The following is a 22073-nucleotide window of genomic DNA, read 5'->3' as shown; positions in this document are numbered from 1 at the left end:
CTCATGATATTAATTAGTACTGTCAATTGCTTAAAATTTGTGTGACAGGGCGGAGGGCGGGGCCAGGTCATGATTTTACACACATAGGACGGACAGCTGCCCGTAAACACACACTCTCTGTCTCACCACCATCTGTAGTCGGCCTTTATGCCTCTCGGAGGCTTAATTAGCCTGATGACTGGGTGTGTAAAATCACAACCCGGCCCGCCCTCCGCCCTTTCACAATTTATAATCAAATTATTGCACGATGTGCTTATGAATTAATTGCAATTAATCGCAATTAATCGGACATCAATTATTACTGAGGACCGCCCCAAATACAGGTAATTTTGATTACAATATATTATAAATGTAAAAAACATTGTAATTCAGATACATTGCATCATGTTGTGGCTAGGGCTGGGATAAACGATAATTTTTTAAACGATTAATCTAACGATTAATTTTTTCAGTTCGATTCAATTTTCATTATCCTTAACATTGCAATATAAGTTTATTGCTCTTAAAATTCCAAAATAAAAGACTATACAAGTGCAAAGTAATGCATTCTTAGTCAGAGGTAGCATTCAATAAAACCTTGAAGCCTTGAAAACACATAGGCCTAGCTTACTGAAAAAAGTGCATCTTGTAATTCTTCTTTCAGAATAAAATAACAACAACTTGATGTCTAGCATTCAATAAAAAAATAAAAAGGTCACCCAAAATACTTGTTTAGCGCAATTGAAAGAATACAGTAACCAATGTAAACTTGAGGGCTTTAAGCTAATACAGAAAGTGCTTTTCCAACAAAAAATAAATAAAAATTAACAGCGACAGTGGGAGCCAGCAGCCTGTCATTGCGTCCTTCCTGAACCAACAGAATTGAACATTTATGTTGAAAACACATAGTCCTAGCTTACTGAAAAAAGTGCATCTTTTAATTCTTCATTCACATAAAAATAACAACAACATATAGTAATACACTCTGCCACTCACCTTTTTCTTAAACTCAAGATTCAAAAATAAAATTCAAGTAAAAGTGTAGAAGAGCAAATATAATGCATTCTGATGTCTAGCATTCAATAAAAAAATAAAAAGGTCACCCAGCCACCCTTTCTTAGAGCTATTGAAAGAATACAGTAACTATTGTAAACTTGGTGGCTTTAAACGCGCATATTTTGCGTGCGACGTATTTTTTGCATCGACGTCGTCGATAATGTCGACGCGTTGTCCCAGCCCTAGTTGTGGCAACAGACAAGCTTTTAGGCAATACAAAAAGTGGCTTTAAAAATCTAAATATTGTTGTGCTTTTTTTATCATTGAACATAACCCTGTTATTGGGCTACTTCCCTCTGCTCTGTTTAATTGTTGATCTGTACTCATGTCTGATGGCAGCTTTTGGGGCATCTCACTTTGGTTGCGTTGAAACTCACTAGATTTCAGCGTCTTTAGTCATGAGTGCTGTGTTTTTAGGATGCTCTGTCAAGTTAAAATTAGTAAAAAAAGAAAGATGCTACTCGAGATCCCGGCATTATGTTGTGCTCCGTCCAGCTGCCTTTGAGTGCAGAAACGCTTCTGTGCCGCCTGTTGCTTTTGTTAGTTTGACGAGGTGCGATGTCTACTTCATCGATGTGGTACATCAAACTTGTACCAAAAAAACCTAATATTAATGCACATCGGTTTATACTGTGTTTTTCTGTTTATAATGGCATTTACAGAACAGCTGGTTTCAGTGTGGTTCTTGCCAGTTATATTTCTGATCTCTTCTTTCAGGGTGTGGTGACTGCTGCAATCTCCTTGATCACCTGTCTCAGCCAGAAGAACCCAGATGAGTTCAAGACCTGTGTGTCACTTGCCGTGTCTCGTCTTAGCAGGGTGAGTCTGTGTGTATGAGGCTCAGAAGCCTGTAGACAGATTTTCCAGATTAGGTTGGTTTATGTATTTCAGAAAATTATCATGTAAAAATGCAAAGATGAGATACCAGTAAAAAGTCTAATCTTGTGTGAATCTTCTCTGTCCTCACGATTCGATTACGATTCGAAGGGTAAAGATTCGATTATAAAACGATTCTCGATGCATCTTGTCCTTCAATATCTTCTTTTTTCAGTTTCTTCAAAATGTATTTTGTATTTTTACATAAACTGACATTACATTCAGTATGAGCTGTGAACAAAACATGGAACATCCACAAAGATTAAATAAATGGTTCAATAGTAAAAAAGAAGAAGAAGAAAAAAAAAAAAAGAGTATCTCAGTTTTTTCAGTTTCTTTCTTTAGAACCTTTAGCTTTTAAAATCTCTTAAAAGCACAAAAATAATATTGGTTCTCCATCAAAACGCACTGAATACTATTACTTTAACTGATTATATTATAATCTTTTTATTTTTTGTTTAAGCATTGTAAATCATTTCATAGTATTTAATTATTATTTAAAATGAATCTATGCCATGCTATTTATTATTTTTAAGCACAAATGGAAGTTGCTGGTCCAGGATGAGAGATATATCTGCTTCTATGAGAGTGCAGCTGTCAGCTTCTCTTCTCCTCACCTGCACAGGTGATAGTAAAGCGGTTTAAATAGCGCAGTTGGTGCTTCAGAAATGTATCAAGCATCCCGTATGCACTGTTCTATCTGTTTGCTCTGTGAGTAGAAGATAAAACCTTTATCATCAGGTTTGCGCACTGTCCTGACAAACGAGTGACCGGCAATGACAAAAGCTAATGAAATGGAGAAAAAATTATTAAATGAAAACATCAACATCTCCCGAACCGCTGCCGCCTCATTATTTTCTTCTGTGTTTTCCCCCGTTGTGTGCAAATCAGTGCAATTATGGGTGCAAGCTCGTCTTTCATGTTGTTTGTTGGCTTCTTATCACAAATAAACTCTCCCGTTGCTATGTTCGTGGGTTTGTGAAATAATGTCGGGATCATAGTTTCATTCTGGCACAAATGGTTGTGTTTGATAAAGCTGGTCTGCAAACAGTCATGTTTATGCATTTGACTTTAGTGTATGCACTTAACTCACATCTTTGTTTCCACATCTGTCTTTGGCACACAGCACTGCTCTGCTGTGATTTAAACTGAACTCAGAATCGATTCAGAATCGTTTGAGTATGAATCGCGATGCATCGCTGAAACAATTTTTTCCAACAGCTCTAGTTGTAGCTTTTTCTGACCAAGAACATACTTTGAGTATCTTTAACAAAAACTCTTGAATGTCTTTCAAAAACAAGCAATGCCATAAAACTGATGACATTTGTCAAATACAGTGACTATATCTTCCACATTCATACTGTAGCTTTAATAAAATATTGATCACCATATATTTATATTTAACTTGAAATGCCTCCCAGGGCTCCAGACTGCGACAAAAATGGTTGCTGGGAGGCATTCATATATGGTGATCAACATTTTATTTGTGTGTGTGTGTGTGTGTTAGTTATCAAGCTTTTGACACTTAGGACAATTGAGGGACAACTATTACACAAGGTGCAAACATTCATTGATGCTCAAGATGACAACACACTACTATATGCATATTATACTTAATGTAAGTATCTGTAATGTAGATTCTGAAGGGCAGTACTAAATAAAAAATATTGTTTCTCTTACATTTGTATACATTATGAAAGGGGTGTGAAGATTTTAGACAAAAGGCAATGCAAACTTATCTTCTCAAGATATTCTGTTTATTAAACCTTCGATTAATGGGTTATCAGCTGTCTTCGGCTTTCTATCTTGTTTCTGAACAGCAATCTAAGTCACACAACTCTGTGATTTGGTGACTTAAAACAGACATTTGGCTCCTTAATGTTTCAGTTTAGGAGCCAAATGGCTCTTATGTAATTTTTTTTGTCTGGAGCCCTGCCTCCACACATTGAGGTTGCATTCTTTTTTTAAAATGCTGTACTTTTAAAAACAAAATGTTATCATTAAAAAATATTCCATGGATTTTTTTTTTAATTCTTTAATCTTATAACTTTTTGCAGCTCTAGTCTCACATGTGTCTTTTCTCCTTTCTCAGATTGTGTCCTCAGCCTCCACTGACTTGCAAGACTACACTTATTACTTCGTGCCTGCTCCTTGGCTTTCTTGCAAGTTGCTGCGACTGCTGCAGTGCTACCCTCCACCTGAGGATGGCGCTGTGAAGGGACGGCTGGTGGAGTGTCTGGAGACCATCCTCAACAAAGCCCAAGAGCCACCCAAGTCCAAGAAGGTTCAGCACTCCAACGCCAAGAATGCCATCCTGTTTGAAGCCATCTCTCTCATAATTCACTATGATAGGTGTGCACAGTCTTGGTTTCTCCACTTCACAATTTCGTTAAAAAACTGTAGTGCTTTTTTGGCCATATGATGCTTGAAATAAACATTCATTCAATGCATCGGTGAAATCTAATTGCACAAATAATGACTGCGCACATTTTTGTTAGTCTTGAAATTGACATAAATTTATGCTATCACATTCTGGAGCTTTGCCCTGTATTTAGCGCTTATCTCCATTCATTGCCTCTTTCTCTGCAGTGAGCCGAATCTTCTTGTGCGTGCGTGTAATCAGCTGGGGCAGTTCTTACAGCATAGAGAGACTAACCTGCGCTACCTGGCCCTGGAGAGCATGTGCACGCTTGCCAGCTCTGAGTTTTCCCACGAGGCAGTCAAAACACACATAGAGACAGTCATCAATGCCCTGAAGGTAAATTATTCTGCAATCTTGAGAGACCATTTTTTGGCAAAATATAAAACTGGCCATGTGTACACCAGATCCATCTTTTTTTTTTTCTTCTTTTTTTTCATGTTCTGATTTTTAACAACATTTTATTCCATTTGTTCGGCTGGCAGACTGAGAGGGATGTCAGTGTGCGTCAGAGAGCTGCTGACCTGCTCTATGCCATGTGCGACCGCAGCAATGCCAAACAGATTGTCGCAGAGATGTTGAGTTACCTGGAGACAGCCGACTACTCTATCAGAGAGGAGATGGTGTGTGTGTTTCATTTCCCACAGTTTTGGAAAACCTGGTAATATCAGGGAATTTTAAAATGGTGTTTTCCAGGCCTGGAAGTAGACATTTCTATATGCAATATACATTCATATTTTGAAGAGTAAAACATGCTAAAAGCCATAGTTCATTTGAGTTCTTTTTCCACTGAATCAGTCAAACTGGTTCACAAATTGGTCTGAATATTCACTAGTGATTCAGTCTAAATCTTAAAGATTAAAAAAAAAAAAACAATTCTGAGATAAATCTATAATTCTCTACACCATTTGTATCTTTGCAGTCACAGGTCATTGAGATAACATTTGACTGATGTGTTATAGGTTCTGAAAGTGGCCATCCTGGCAGAGAAATATGCAGTAGACTACTCCTGGTATGTGGACACCATTCTGAATCTCATCCGCATTGCTGGTGATTACGTCAGTGAGGAAGTGTGGTATCGTGTCATCCAGATCGTCATCAATCGTGATGATGTGCAGGGATATGCAGCCAAGACAGTCTTTGAGGTATGTGATGCCAAACATTACCTCTTGTCCAAAGGTCTAGAAAATGTATTTCCACCATCATTACCGACACTACCGAGATTACATTGTGAAAGATTACTGTGGAATTATTTTGTATTCCGATACAAAATACTAGGGCCATTCCTACGGTTTGGTGAGATTTAAGTCCCCAATACAAGTTGTGGTATTTATATTGTTTAATCTCAACCAATTACAATTTTAATAGGTTTGGTATAATTAAGACAATTTACTGTATAATGTTACATGCTACTGTGGGCCTTATATTTAAATGTTAAATAATTTAAATAATTTTCAACTATTACTCTCAGAACTGCAAGTCAAATATCTAAAACCAAAAAAGTGCTAAATCAATGGATTTCTATTTTTCCCCATACAATTAAGAGTTTAGTATTACATTCTCTCACTAACTTGTATTCGTTTGTGGTAAATGTGCCATTTTAACACTAACAGTGGAGGTTTTTGTGTCCCTTGATTTGATCATGATACGGTGACCTTTAACTGAAGATACACCGATCAGCCACAACATTACAACCACCTGCCTAATATTGTGTAGGTCCCCCTTGTGCCGCCAAAACTGTGTCAACCCACAGCTCGGAATAGCATTCTGAGATGATATTCTTCTCACTACAATTGTACAGTGTGGTTATCTGAGTTACCGTAGACTTTTGACAAATCTTTTTTGTGGAGTCTCCGTTGACCTCTCTCATCAACGAGTTTTCATCCACAGAACTGCAGCTCACTGAATTTTATATATATATATATATATATATATATATATATATATATATATATATATATATATATATATATATATTTTTTTAGGCACCATTCAGAGTAAATTCTAGAGACTGTTGTGTGTGAAAATCCCAGGAGATCAGCAGTTACAGAAATACTCAAACCAGCCCATCCAGCACCAACAATCATCCATGAGATTATCTAATCAGCCAATCATGTAGCTGCAGTGCATAAAATAATGTAGATATTGGTCAGGAGCTTCAGTTCTCTAGAATTCACTCCGAAGAGTGCCAAAAACAAAAAATAATCCAGTGAGTGCAAGTTCTGTGGACTGAAATGCCTTGTTAATGAGAGAGATCAACAGAGAATGTCCAGACTGGTTTGAACTGACAAAGTCTACGGTAACTAAAATAACCGGTCTGTAGACTTGTGGTGAGAAGAATAGCATCTCAGAATGATATTTTGAAATGCAGGTTGGCGCTGTTTTGTCGGCACGAGGGGGACCTACACAATATTAGGCAGGTGGTTTTAATGTTGTGGCTAATCAGTGTATATGTAATGAAATTACATCACAAACTCTTGAGGTGGACATCAGATATTCCTCTGAAAGAAACAAGAAATGTTAAATAGATGACTTTCTGTACACCAACAAAACAATATTACTAGAAAAATGACACTCACCAGTAAAATCGCACTTTAGAAACAGAAAATAATGGCTAATAAGTTTCCCTGCAAGATGCAGCTCATGCTTCCCTATAGAACATGCTTTCCTATGTCACTTGGACAGGATCTGCCATTTATGATAGGATTTTCCTTTTTTACCATATATATCAGTTATTGGATTATATATTTTTTAATACTGTCTTTTCGATACTGCATGTTAGAGGCGCAAAATTAAATGTTAAAAGATCAAAATCTCGATTCAGATACCCACCTGATCTAAATGACAATGATTCTGCAACGTATATTCAGGGTTCCCACATATCCTTAAAATCTTAATGTCTTAAATTCAGTTTTCCAACATTTAAGGTCATAAAGACTTATCTTTTCTTAAATGATACTACAAAAGTCTTATGAATATTTAAAAAGGTCTTAAATTTGAGGGCGAAAAGACAGGAATCATGATATAACAATGTGATTTATCAAACTTCAAAAGAATATGATTTAATTAAATAAATGCTTGCACAGCATCCTTCACAGTAAAAATGTGGCACTGTTGTATTTTCTCCGAGGCCGTGGGGGCTGGGAGTGTTTCTAGCTGTTGCAGACCAGTCCGCAATTATTAAGCCATATCGGAAATGTATGACAAGCGATCCCTAAAGATCAACTGTTAATGATGATGATGTAGTGTTGATGAAATATAACAGTGTTTACTTCTAATTGTTTATATTGTAATACATTGTAGATTATTGTAAGAGTGCATGTTTTATTTCCCTTATCTTTTTGAATGAGCAGCTGGAAGCAGTGGAGCCAAACATTTCAAAATAAGAGTCCCTGTATCTATAGTCCCTCTGCTGTATATACAGTGGGTACAGAAAGTATTCAGACCCCCTTAAATTTTTCAGCCATTTGCTAAAATCATTTAAGTTCATTTTCTTTCCTCATTATTGTACACACAGCACCCCATATTGACAGAAAAACACAGAATTGTTGACATTTTTGCACATTTATTAAAAAAGAAAAACTGATATATCACATGGTCCCAAGTATTCAGACCCTTTGTTCAGTATTTAGTAGAAACACCCTTTTGATCTAATACAGCCATGAGTCTTTTTGGGAAAGATGCAACAAGTTTTTCACATCTGGATCTGGGTATCCTCTGCCATTCCTCCTTGCAGATCCTCTCCAGTTCTGTCAGGTTGGATGGTAAACGTTGGTGGACAGCCATTTTCAGGTCTCTCCAGAGATGCTCAATTGGGTTTAAGTCAGGGCTCTGGCTGGGCCATTCAAGAACAGTCACAGAGTTGTTGTGAAGCCACTCCTTCGTTATTTTAGCGGTGTGCTTAGGGTCATTGTCTTGTTGGAAGGTGAACCTTCGGCCCAGTCTGCGGTCCAGAGCACTCTGGAGAAGGTTTTCGTCCAGGATATCCCTGTACTTGGCCGCATTCATCTTTCCCTCGATTGCAACCAGTCGTCCTGTCCCTGCAGCTGAAAAACACCCCCACAGCATGATGCTGCCACCACCATGCTTCACTGTTGAGACTGTATTGGACAGGTGATGAGCAGTGCCTGGTTTTCTCCACACATACCACTTAGAATTAAGGCCAAAAAGTTTTATCTTGGTCTCATCAGACCAGAGAATCTTATTCATCACCATCTTGGAGTCCTTCAGGTGTTTTTTCAAACTCCATGCAGGCTTTCATGTGTCTCGCACTGAGGAGAGGCTTCCGTCGGGCCACTCTGCCATAAAGCCCCGACTGGTGGATGGCTGCAGTGATGTTGACTTACTACAACTTTCTCCCATCTCCCGACTGCATCTCTGGAGCTCAGCCACAGTGATCTTTGGGTTCTTCTTTACCTCTCTCACCAAGGCTCTTCTCCCTGGATAGCTCAGTTTGGCCGGACGGCCAGCTCTAGGAAGGGTTCTGGTCGTCCCAAACGTCTTCCATTTAAGGATTATGGAGGCCACTGTGCTCTTATGAACCTTAAGGGCAGCAGAAATGTTTTTGTAACCTTGGCCAGATCTGTGCCTTGCCACAATTCTGTCTCTGAGCTCTTCAGGCAGTTCCTTTGACCTCATGATTCTCATTTGCTTTGACATGCACTGTGAGCTGTAAGGTCTTATATAGACAGGTGTGTGGCTTTCCTAATCAAGTCCAATCAGTATAATAAAACACAGCTGGTTTGAAGGTGTAGAACCATCTCAAGGACGATCAGAGGAAATGGACAGCACCTGAGATAAATATATGAGTGTCACAGCAAAGGGTCTGAATACTTAGGACCATGTGATATTTCAGTTTTTCTTTTTTAATAAATGTGCAAAAATGTCAACAATTCTGTGTTTTTCTGTCAATATGGGGTGCTGTGTGTACAATAATGAGGAAAAAAAATGAACTTAAATGATTTTAGCAAATGGCTGCAATATAACAAAGAGTGAAAAATTTAAGGGGGTCTGAATACTTTCTGTACCCACTGTATATATATAATGGTATTAAATAAATAATTAGAAATAATTTTCTTCAAAGTACAAATTAACCCCCTGGTAATTGGTATGATTTAATTGATCTGGAATTTAATTACATTTGGACTTGTTGCCTCTGTCTGTAAATAATATTTTAATGAGAAACTTAAAAGACAAAACACACACAAGACGGACATGTCCATAAACGATCTCTCTCTCTCTCTCTCTCGCACCATCCTCCGCAGTCGGCCTTTATCCCTCTCGGAGGCTTGATTAGCCTGATAAGGGACCGGGTGTGTAGAATCATGACCCGGCCCGACCTCCGCCCTGCCACACAGTAATACAGTTACAGTATCTCACAAAAGTGAGTACACCACTCACATTTTTGTAAATATTTGATTATATCTTTATATTAGTGTCATTTCTTCAGTGTTGTCACATGAAAAAATATAATCAAATATTTACAAAAATGTGAGAGGTGTACTCACTTTTGTGAGATACTGTATGTGTAGGTGATGTAATATATTGAAGAAGAGGTGGTAGGATATGTTAATGAATTTAAATGAAATACGCATATAAGTAGCAAATGCTAGAATGAATGTTGCACATGTTTGTATTGACAAAAGGAAAGTATTTGGGGGCAGTTTAAACTGTCCATGAGGCGAATGTCCTGAGGGAAAAACATGTTCTGGTGCTTGGTGATCTGTAGCAGACTTTTTGGACTTTCTCTCCCTTTTCTCCCTGTTTGGAATATCCAATTCCCAATTATGCTCCAAGTCCTCAATGTGGTGTAGTGACTTGCCTCAATCCGGGTGGCGGAGGACAAATCTCAGCTGCCTCCACATATGAGATTGTCTGAGATTGCATACCAGTGCAACACCTAGTTAACAGAACTGTTAAAGGGATAGTTCACCCAAAAATGAAAAATCTCTCATTATTTACTCAACCTCATGATATCTCAGGTGTGTATGATTTTCTTCACCAGAATACATTTGAAGAAAATTTGTAAAAATATCTTAGGTAGGTCCCTTAAATTCAAGTGGATGGTGGTCTGATTTTTGAAGCTCCAGAAATCACAGATAGTCAGCATAAACACCATATGCCTCCAGCTGTTAAATTAATGCCTTCTAAGTCGACACAATTGCTTTTGTTGTGAAAAAGAATGGAACGCTGTACAGAAGCTTCGTGATTTTGGTTTAGATCTGTATTTCTCTGTTTCTTTACTCTCAATGGTGCGTCTGTGTGCTAATCCTGGATGTCTTGACCGAGAGGAGAACGTGAGATTGACTCTGTATCATGGCAACGGTAAATCACACAAGTGACCGCTTGAACTCTACCCTCTCGTAAAGCTTACCGGAATCGTCTTTCACACCAAAAGTGATCTTATCTCTTTAGAAGACATTCAGTTAACAGCTGGAGTCTTATCTATGACATTTATGCTGACTGTCTGAAAATATATTTAGAACCCTTATGTTCAGGTTTTGTAAATCACTGAAATAAGCACTTTTCAAAATCATCATCAGAATCGTGAGAGAATCGTAATCTTTATTCTAAGCAGCAACATCAAAAAACGTGATTCTCAATTTATCCAGAATCGTGTAGCTCTACTGCATGTATTGTCAGTAGATTCAGGGGCGTAGCACCAAATTTTGGGCCCTGGGTACAAACCATCTTGCTGGGCCCCCGTACCAAATATGTATGTATAGAAAACTGACTTCTAAGGGGCCCCACCTGCCTCGGGCCCTGGGTACTCGGTACCCTTTACCCCCCCAGTCCGACGCCCCTGAGTAGATTATTCGATTGTGAACTGTAGTTACAGAAAATAAACTTGTTTTGCAAACTGTCTAATGCTTTCTTTGTCTCATAATTACCACAGGCTTTGCAGGCTCCAGCATGTCATGAGAATATGGTGAAAGTTGGAGGATACATCCTTGGAGAGTTTGGTAATCTTATTGCTGGAGATCCTCGTTCCAGGTGAGTAAGTTCATCAGCATTTGCTGATATTACACTTGAAGTTGTAGAAGCGTTTTAATCTTAATGTTATATAAATGATGTCCTCTTTGTTTTTTGTCTCCATGTTTGTCTTTTATTCCCCTCTCTCCATTTAATTAATCTTGCCTATGATTTATCTCTTATTACCCCTTGTTCCATCTCACTAGTCCTCTGGTTCAGTTTAACCTGCTCCACTCTAAGTTTCACCTATGTTCGGTTCCCACTCGTGCCCTACTGCTTTCTGCCTATATTAAGTTCATTAATCTGTTTCCGGAGACAAAAAGCACCATTCAGGAAGTGCTGCGCTCTGACAGCCAGATCAGGAATAGTGATGTAGAGCTTCAGCAGAGAGCTGTGGAGTATCTCAAACTTTCCTCCATTGCTAGCACTGATGTGTTGGTGAGATCACATGCAAATGGACACACCCTTTTACATGCACATTCTTTGATTTATGTGGCACCATTTATTTGCATAATCATGTCTAACTGTATCGTTCTCTGTGTTTAGGCCACAGTGCTGGAGGAGATGCCACCATTCCCAGAGAGAGAGTCATCCATCCTGGCCAAACTGAAAAAGAAGAAAGGACCAGGAGCCGTATCTGTGAATGAACTAGAGGAGGGAAAAAGAGAGGGAGGGGAACTCAATGGAGGGGGAGAGAGAGGAGACAGCTCTGCCATTGCTGCATCTAATGCTGTGAGAGACACAAACACACATGCCAACAATGGTTTGAGATTCACTCCTATTTGCTTAGTAACATATGGGGTATGAAAATAACACCCTCCACCAGCCAAATGCGGGTACTTTTTTTCAAAGTAGCGAGTAGTAGTTTTGCGCCATTTTCACATTTTTGGCCCTTTTGGCCTTCCATTGAGGTTTCAATGCAGTTTCTAAGAATTTTGCCTTGTATGTAAATGCTTTGTTCAGTTCATGTAAACAAAACATTTACCAGCCTCTGTTTTAAGTGGGCAAAAGAAAGTTCATTTTCTACCGTTTACATGCACACATAAATTAACTCTCTGTAGTAATATTCATGCACACACATGCAGAGACAAAAATACAGATCCAGACTTGAGCCTTTGCAGGCACAAGTGCACATTAAATGTCTGGCGTGTTTGCATTGTGCATGAAGTTGGCAAATAAAGAACAATCCCTGAAACACTCCCACCCACTGTACACATCCTGATTCAACCACTGTCAAATCTTGATTCAAACTTGATTTCCAGTTGCACACAATTAGGCATGCAACGGTGTCACAGTATGGCATGGTTTTAAAAAGAGACAGTTATCAAACCTTTGACATTTATAATTAACGGTTAAAATTTTTATTAAATCCAATTAAAGGAATGAAAGTTTCCATTGTAAATGTCAATTCAATTAAAAGAGAATCGGATACATTTTCACAGCATCATATAATCTTGATCAAATAAATATCTAAATTGAGCTGTACGTCACTTCATTTTAAAAGCCACACATGTGAACTGCATAGCAGAGAAAGCACACTGAAATGTCAAAGCCTGAACCTTTATTTCCCTCTACCAATCGGCTGAAGTCCACAGTGTGACTATTATGGTTATTTAAAAGACCCACAAGGAATATTCAATGTTGATGTCAAGCCAGTTTGTATACATTTTTGAAAAAAGTGTGATCAAATCGCAGCTCCCTCTCGGCCTATCGCTCGCTCACTCATGTGCGTGTGTATGTAGGCACGGGAAGGGACTCATAATCATCTTTGGTGATGGGGTATGACTGAGTGACATCTGTGGAGAGCGAGGCCGAGAGAGTGAGTGCGGGAAGGGTTTGGCACCTGTGGGTAATCACCCCTAACAGCTGGTTTTTGTTTGCAGTGAGAGCAGAGAGAGTTTTAAAGGGCGATTTATAGGCCTACAGTATGTATTCTAATTTGTAATGTTGCCTGCATTTCAAAAATCAGTTAGAGGATGGCAAATTTATTTATTTATTCAGCCAGAAAAATGCCCCAACATCACATCCTGGGCCATTATCCAGTTAGATGACTCATTGCTGTTTTTCTGATAATTTTAGCAAGGCACCTTAAAACTGATACCATGGTATTTTTTGTGAAGGTTATTGTACTGTGAACATTTAATAATGTTACACCCCTACACAAATATATTAGGCATGGCTCATTCAGCAATTCAACCACTCCTTATTAAAACAGTACATTGTTGTGAAATGACTATCTCTTTCAGTCCACTCCATCCCCATCTGCTGACCTTCTGGGGATCCGCACGGGCCCTCCTGTTGCTGCTGCTGCTGCTTCCAGTGCAGGCAGCTTATTGGTTGATGTTTTCTCAGAGGCTGGTATCAATGATGATGGCTTCCTGAGGTAAATGAGAATCTCCTTAAGTGTCCCGTTTCTGTCGTTTTAATTAACTGAAGTGAAGAACACTAATATTTTAACATGTCCTGATGCTCAGATGTTGTATCTGTCTGTCAAGCTTTTGGCTCTTCTGTCGTTTCACTTTCTATCACTCGTTCTTTTTGCCTTCCTTTTTGTGTTTGTGTAATCTTGTCTTTTATCTTGCTGCATATGTGACTTTCTCTTTTCTTGCTTCTTTTTCTCTCTTCCCTCCCCTCTTTCCATCGCCCTCATTTTGGTGTATGCGCACATGTTTGTGTGAATGTCTGTTCGTCTCACGTCCTTGCTTTTCATTGGATGATGGCAGAGATCTGGAACCTCCCACTGAAAGCTCTGAATCCCTATTGGCTGAGGGTCCTGGTGACTCTGAGTAAGGGGCCAGTGGTAGACTACAGCAGAACTTATTGGCAGTCAATAGTCAACATATAAACATTTAATTTTCTTGCTTCTTTATAGATGTTGTTGTGTAAATGTGCTGTTTGTGGAGTGTTTTTTTTATTTGTAAACTGAGGTGTGTTGTGGTAATATGAAAAGCTTACATTGGTGCTGTATTATTTGGCTGTATATTTAATGCTAATACTAACCTCTGCCTTTTCTCTCCTCTGTTTTGTTTCCCTGCTTTTGCTTCACGCTACTCTTTTTTTTTTTTTTTTTTTTAACTGGCTCACCGCTGTTCCTAACATCCTTAATCTGTGCCTTTTCACACTTAACGCTTTTCACCCCTCTCCATCTCCTGGGGTCACTCTTCTCTCTTTGCATCTCTCGCATTTGGTCTCTCAGTTCTGCTCCCCCTTCTGCGGTCTCTGAAGATCCTGCTCCTCTGCCTGAGTCAAACGAACTGCTCAACAAGTAAGAGCTCACTTACCCACTTCACTCTTTCCACTCTTTCACCCGATAATCTCCTAGCACCATCACCCCAGTCATGGACCTAAATCATGGACAAATAAGTTTGAACCACAATGGAGATCATTATTGACTTATTTGTCTTTTTTTTACTGTCTAACATTTACTGTTATTGTTAGAATATTTTCTGTAGGGAAAAAAAAGTGTTTAAAATGGCCAAGATTCACACTCTATTTTTAGTTTGAGTATTAAACCGGATCAACCAATAAATTGAATCAAATAGATGCAAATCAAATGGATTTCTCACTCAATGTACATTGCAGCAATAAAGGCAATATACATGCTGTGAGGAAAAAACATACAAGTAACTTTTTATTTAATGTTGGAAAAAGACACCTTTTTGTTCTGCAGATAATCCACATTTAACCTGTAACATGGCCATCAGTTACAGTGACCAAATTATATATTTAAATGGATAGTTGTGTTTTCTAAAGCTTCAAAGTTCTGGTCACAGTTCACTTGCTTTGTATGGACCTACAGAGCTGATATATTCTTATATAAAATCTTGGTGATCTGCTGAAGAAAGTCATACACATCTGGATTGGCATTAAGGTGAGTAAATAGGCCCTTTCCCAACTATAGTCCTGGTACTGATCCCTCAGTAACCTTTTAGATGAGAACTTTCACGAGGAACTGAACACCCGAGGAGACTTTTCCCATGTTGCATTTATATTCACAAAAGGAACCACCGTAGTGGCGTTACCTAGTATCGGCCATTTTTTCTGACGTTATATGCAAGCGTGTTTCAATAGCAAGAACAACAAGAACAAAATCAACAACACCCATGGAGGATGCTGGGATCGGAGCTACACTTTTGTTTGTTTAGGGCTGTTTTATACATATGCTGCATCGGAAAGATGTAGATAGCTGCCTCGTCAGTTAATGGTTTAAACAACTGTTTTTGTATGAATGGAACTCTTTGAACAGTTTAAAAAGCACCATATTTCATCCTACCTTCATTCATCCTTATACAGCTACGGAAGGCAGCATTTACCAATTTTCAGACGCAGCCTGTGTCTTCAGGTTACAGTTTAAACTGGGCTCGTGAGCCTCACATGCGGTGCTCCGTGCTGCCTACAGCCGGAGAAATGAGACGAGGTGGCGAAAGCATGCTTTAACCACGGAGCCCATGCTGAACTCGTTGGACAACATGTTGGAAATGCAGTATAAACCTTTTTATCTACACAGTCTTTTACAGTAAAGGCTTTTATGACTTGGCCACATTTCATGCACTTAAGAAAGCAGGTTATTCCAGGGTTTTTGCAGAAAGCAGTGTTCTGAAACGTCATATAAAGAGATTGCTTGTACATTGAGGGAATCTCAAGAGTTTTACGTAAAGGGGAAACCACACTATTGAAGGGTAATTCCACAGCAGGTCACGAGAGAAGGGTAAGGAAACAAACGGCAACAACTCTGGAGTATCTTAAAATAAAGCGAAGTAACAGAATAACATTTTGAAGTCTTCCTCAGATATCATTTTTGTTATTTACACAAGCGTCAAAGGGTAATTATGTTGCTGTGGAGAAAGCTTCTTACTGACAGATCCGCATGTAAATGGGAGTCAAGAGTACGCTGCTTATGTAGGGCATGTAAACAAGAACACAGCTTTCTGGTGTACATCTAAATGCAGTAATTTACTTAAAGACATCTTGACTACCACCCCTGGAGTCTCGAGTTTGAATCCAGGACGTGCTGAGTGACTCCAGCCAGGTCTCCTAAGCAACCAAATTGGCCCGGTTGCTAGGGAGGTAGAGTCACATGGGGAATCCTCCTCATGGTCGCGATTAGTGGTTCTCACTCTCAAGGGGTGCGTGGTGAGTTGTTTGTGGATCACAGAGAGTAGCATGAGCCTCCAAATGCTGCGATTCTCTGCGGTGTCATGCACAGTGAGCATCATCATAAGATGTGTGGATTGAAGCTGAGGCAACTGAGACTTTTCCTCCATGACCAGGATTAAGATGATTAACCGTGCCACCACGAGGACCTACTAAGTAGTGGGAACTGGACTTTCCAAATTGGTGATATAAAGGAAGAAAATGTATAATAAAGTGAATAAAAAATAAATGCAAGTTAACCACACAGTAAAAGGCATGCAGTACTTCCCCCTAATGTTAACCAGATTTAATGACCACGTTTAATGTATAATAAAGTTCAATTACCCACTCTAAATAAACATCTGATTATTTGTATCCGTCATCCCAGGAAAATTCAATGTAGTAATCCAGAAATCACTTTAGTTTCTGTATAGTCACACAGTACAGATGCAATGAAAACTCTGATAATGAGTGCTTTACATGGACGCCAGAATGAAGCGTATTGCGAGAAAGCAGCTTATTGAGAGTAAGCTGCGTTCCTGTTTACATGTACTGTATAAGCGGCATACTCTTTAACTCATGAATACGTGTGGCTTGGTGAGAAAGCGGCATTCTCCATAGCAACATAATATCCCTGCAACGCTTGTGTAAATGACAATCACGGCATTGCAGAATGACTTTGCTATTTTACTCTGTTGCGTTGCTTTATTTACATATATTCCACAATTGCTGCTGTATTTGTTACCTTAAATTTCTGATGCGACCTGCAGCGGAATTGCCCGGCATTAGTGGGGTTTTCTCTCTTGCGTAAAACACCAGAATTCCAGCGATGTAGGTGCGCAAATTTTGAAGTCTCTCTGCTTTGTTTACTACTTTTTTGGCTCCATCTGATGACGCTTTACCCGGGTCTGTTCACGCACATGTGCACTCTTCAAAAACTTGTGAGAACGCTGCTGATGTTGTTACATGGCCAGATAAGATATGTTCTCCGGGAGAAACCTAGGTGTGTTAAACCCTTTTCTCTTAATCCATTAAGTGGTGTAAGGAAACCTGAATTCTCATTTACATGGCTTTTCAGAATGCCGCTTTCTGCAAAAACCCTGAAATAAACTGTCGTCTTAAGTGCATGTAAACCGGGTCTGTGTCTCCCGATGATGTCACACACATGCACCTAAAACGGCTTTAATACCGCCAGTGGGAAAGGCCCTAATGATGAGAATTTTCATTTTTGGGCGAACTATTCCTGTAAGATTACATACAAAACAAGATCAAATTTGACAAATTACAGGTAAATGCTTGTAAACTGAGAAAACTCTAGTGCCCAGTAGATTGCCTGTGCCTGTTTGCACATTGCAGGATAATTGTGCATTGAGGATTTTTACACAGATATAAAATAAATCCCCTTTTGCCACTCTAGTTTATCGGCATTGTAGAGAGTTGTCAGGAAATGATGGGAAGCAAGAGATGTGATTGACGGGATAAAGAAATGTAACTAGATGGATTCTCAGACTCCCATCGCCAGCAGAAGCACCATGGCTCTTAGGGCGTTTTCACCCCTGGCTTGTTTGAAGCATTTGTTTCGGAACCTGGCATGTTTTCTCCCTTGGTTCGGTTCGTTTAGGGATATATGAACACTGCAATAGCACTCGGATCCACACCAAAACAATGGCCTGAACAAGGTGGTCTCAGACCGATTGCAAACGAACTCTGGAGCGGTTCGCTTGTGGTGAGAATGCAAACTGACCAATGAACCAGACAATATCCCTATAAAAACCATGAACCTAACTGAGGGATCTTTGGATAAGACATCTGTAGATCAGCACTTCTCTTTAATTCATCGTCAAAAAGTGGATATAGCCTTTTAGCAACTATATTAGATATAATTGCACATTTAAAATAGGAGCTGTTTTATAATTCCTGAGGTAATTTTAGTACGATCGTTTCTCTCTTTGATAGCAGTAGAACACTGGTAGGATGGTGTTGGCAACTTTTTTACATTAAAAAAAAAACTGCTGTTTGTGTGCGCATGTGTGTACTTGCAAGAGAGCGAGAGAGAGTGGGAGAACTCTGTGAGAACAGGCATGTTTCCAAGGAGAAATAATGCAAAAGCAACTAATGACGGATAAAAATAACCATGACGGAAACTTTACAACTCCCATCCATTTGGAGCACAAACTCTAACTGGCGACGCTCAAATTCTATAAACTTGTAATGGTTGACAGTTTTTACAGGCATATAATTTTAACCTTTATATAAATCCAGCTTAATCCTGGAATAGTGAACAAAGATAGTGACCAATAAGAGGACAGCTTGCTCACATGTGACTTTTATTGACATAGTTTTGGTCCATTTTGAAATGTTGCCTTGTGAAAGCGAACCGAACCAAGAAGAAAATGCAACATTGCTACAATTTAGTCCCTGTTTTGTAACAAAGCAAACAGTCTACAGGTCTGAAAACGCCCTTAGCCTTAGTTAGAAATCTATGAGTCTCAGACCATGACACTGCTGTGGGCAGCAGTCAGCAGAGCACTGAAAAATTATGACTTCATCTTTGCTTAGGCATCACATCTCCCTCCCCCTCTTGTTTGTCTCTCCCAATCCCCACCCTTCCTTTTAACACAATGTTTTATGCTGCATTCACGTGATCCTCGGCTGGTCATATTTCCAAGATTGGCATGCTTTACCTGCTTTGTTAGAGTGAATACTGACAGCTACATTTTCCATCTACATTTGTTAGCATGGATTGAAACTTAGTTTGTTACTAATGCATGAACAGAAACTATTGGCAATTCTTATATTATTAATGGTAATAAAATATATTTGATATGCTGTACATAAATACAAAGTTTCTCCCATGATTAATAAAAAACATAGTTTAGTCTACAATGTAGGATTTCGCAACTTGAGCAGCAACGTTTTCTCGTGTGTTGCTCCAGAGGGCAACTTGTGTTTCTGATTTGTTCTAACAACATGTGAATGCACCATTATAAAACCAATCCCATTGCTATCTGCCCAGTGATGGCATTGCTAATACATGATCCCCTGCATGTCTCTTATATCTTGCCCTCAGGTTTGTATGTAAAAACAATGGAGTTCTGTTCGAGAATCAGCTGCTACAGATAGGCATCAAGTCTGAATATCGTCAGAACCTGGGTGAGTCAACAAAACGTAATTCAAAAAGTATACATTAACAGTCAGAAGTTTGGACACTCTTTACTGAATCGTTTTCTTATGATCTTAAAATCCATTTGATCTATAGATTAATGCTAAAATACTTGAGATTAGTTTGAGCACTGAGATAAATAGAAATGTGAATTTCTTTAAAAAAAACTAACATTTTAATTGACAAGTTAAATCAAATGGTAAAGGAAAAGAAGCAAACGAGTGCCACCATACATGGGAACTCCATTGTATGGGAACTACATGGGAAAATTAGCTTTTTAAGAGCATCCCTGGTGGATGCCTCATGAAGTTGGTTGAGAGAGTGTGCAAAGCTGCAATCTAGGTAAAGGGTGGTTACTTTGAAGAAACTAAAATCTAACATTTAGTTTTATTTAAATGAAATTACTTTGTCTCTACATAACACCATACTTCTATTGTTGCTTCCTGGTTTCATAGTTCATGTGGACTTGATTTATTATAAAATGTGGAAAATTGCAATAATAAAGAATGAGCAAACTTGACTGGCAGTGTCAGCTGACTTCTGGACAATGTAATCAAATTTATTGTATTTTAACCTATGTTTACAGGAGTGTTTTTTTACTGGTTATTGCTGGTTTTTATTGCCCGTTGCGTTAACACGATAAAAACTTGAAAGTGATGTGTTAATATGTGATTTATTAAAACACGTTTATCTTTCCCTCACTTACAGGGCGGATGTATCTGTTCTATGGCAATAAGACATCAGTGCAGTTTGTAAACTTTACCACCACAGTCACCTGCCCAGGAGAGCTACAGTCTCATATCTTTTACATCTACACATGCAAAAACACACACATCATTCCTACTCTTAACATATCATGATAACCGAGAGTGAATTAAGTGTATCGCCATGTGACTGATCTGTGCATGCTGGTTTGTTGAGTTAGCTCCTTGACTGATTCCACAGCTCAATGTTCAGACTAAACTAGTGGAGCCTCTCATAGAAGGAGGTGCGCAGGTGCAGCAGGTCATCAACATCGAGTGTTTGTCTGAGTTCACTGATGCACCACTTCTCAACATTAAGTTCAGGTGACAGATACACACATTGCACACTGTATTCATGGGTAAAGCGCTGTGTGCGGTGTTCACTCTGAAATTAAAATGGCTGTTGTGCTGTCTCAGGTATGGTGGAGCTCTACAGAACCTCACACTCAAGCTGCCCGTTACCATAAATAAGTTCTTCCAACCCACAGAGATGGCGTCACATGACTTCTTTCAACGCTGGAAACAGCTCAGCCTGTAAGTGTGTGTGTATACATGAGAATAAAATGCTGTTTAAAAATGCATTTGTTTTGGGAATGAGGGTTTTCCAAAATTGTATATTCCTCTCCTCACAGGCCACAGCAAGAAGCACAGAAGATCTTCAAGTCCAACAACGCAATGGACCCTGAAGTACTCAAAGCTAAGGTAGCTTCACTGAAAAACTTGCCTACTGTAACTGTGCAATGTGGACCATAAATCAGTTAATATTTATTTTAAAAAATAACTAATAGGCACTATACACTGGTAAACATTTCAAACAATAGTATGCTACATTATTGTCCACAGTGGTGTCCAGTTATCACCTCTGTGATTTTAATCTGAATTTATTAAAAAATTTGTTCACTTTTGGCAAACATTGCTGCTTATAATACTTTCGGTTTATTCATTGCAGTAGGAATGGTATGTTAAGTCCAGTACATTGTATTGTGGGATACAGTACTCTCTTTGGCAAATATAGTTGGTCATCCGGGTGCTTTTGCCACCCTGTCCTTCTGTCTTATGTTTGGTAGTTACTGGGATTGGGCATGGCTCTCCTGGAGAATGTGGATCCGAACCCTGAAAATTTTGTGTGTGCTGGAGTGATCCAAACCAAGGCCCAGCAAGTTGGATCTCTGTTAAGACTCGAGCCCAACACACAGGCTCAGGTATGAACAAACACATTCACAATTATCTGCACTCCTATCTATTAGGCACGTTACACGAAAACCCATTGAAAACACAAAGAAAAGGAAAGGGGCAAAGAAGTGCCACAATCATCAAAAGTCTGGCAGCAAAGCTTGAAGTATATGCTGTTGCTTCATTGGTGGCAGCGACCTGTAATAAAGATCAGCATACAAAGCTCTGTCCCCAATCTTACAGCACATCTTACAGCACATCTTACTGTTGTCTGTGTGTCTCTGTGCTTCCTGATGCAATTCAAGTCTGGGGAGCAGGTAACATATTCATCCTGCCACCCCTGTCTTATCCTTAAATACTTTCCTTCCCTCATTTGTGGTTCTTTCAATGTCTAGTAGTAGAACCCAGTTCATTTTGGGTGACTGGAGATTCACAGTCCTTCTCTTTGTATCTGTGTTTTATTATAGACTTCATTTACTAATTGTGTAAGATTACATTAAGCTTGTGTATTGATGGTAAGGATTAGACACACTTTGGGACTGCAGAATGGGAGCCTATC

At 39.1% G+C, this 22073-nt stretch overlaps 1 protein-coding gene across 3 annotated transcripts in view; it reads left to right on the top strand.

The window, feature by feature from the left end:
* The window catches only part of LOC127647453 (AP-2 complex subunit alpha-2-like), a 39131-nt gene that overhangs the window by 14098 nt on the left and 2960 nt on the right, over window positions 1-22073 (top strand). Inside the window, exons 5-21 of one of the 3 annotated variants that reach the window (XM_052131705.1) lie at window positions 1753-1854; window positions 4004-4263; window positions 4501-4669; window positions 4816-4953; window positions 5293-5475; window positions 11226-11323; window positions 11509-11740; window positions 11849-12034; window positions 13549-13685; window positions 14026-14088; window positions 14499-14567; window positions 19506-19588; window positions 20307-20397; window positions 20543-20665; window positions 20759-20875; window positions 20974-21043; window positions 21409-21543. In XM_052131705.1, the coding sequence (XP_051987665.1) occupies window positions 1753-1854; window positions 4004-4263; window positions 4501-4669; window positions 4816-4953; window positions 5293-5475; window positions 11226-11323; window positions 11509-11740; window positions 11849-12034; window positions 13549-13685; window positions 14026-14088; window positions 14499-14567; window positions 19506-19588; window positions 20307-20397; window positions 20543-20665; window positions 20759-20875; window positions 20974-21043; window positions 21409-21543 (2256 nt within the window). The remainder of the gene's footprint in view (window positions 1-1752; window positions 1855-4003; window positions 4264-4500; window positions 4670-4815; window positions 4954-5292; window positions 5476-11225; window positions 11324-11508; window positions 11741-11848; window positions 12035-13548; window positions 13686-14025; window positions 14089-14498; window positions 14568-19505; window positions 19589-20306; window positions 20398-20542; window positions 20666-20758; window positions 20876-20973; window positions 21044-21408; window positions 21544-22073) is intronic. The other 2 variants (XM_052131706.1, XM_052131707.1) reach the window with 2 other exon arrangements.

The sequence above is a fragment of the Xyrauchen texanus genome, chromosome 8 (assembly GCF_025860055.1).
Source record: "Xyrauchen texanus isolate HMW12.3.18 chromosome 8, RBS_HiC_50CHRs, whole genome shotgun sequence".
NCBI classification, from domain to species: Eukaryota; Metazoa; Chordata; class Actinopteri; order Cypriniformes; family Catostomidae; genus Xyrauchen; species Xyrauchen texanus.
The sequence above is the reverse complement of the archived record's forward strand: the minus strand, read 5'-3'. Positions and strand labels throughout refer to the sequence as shown.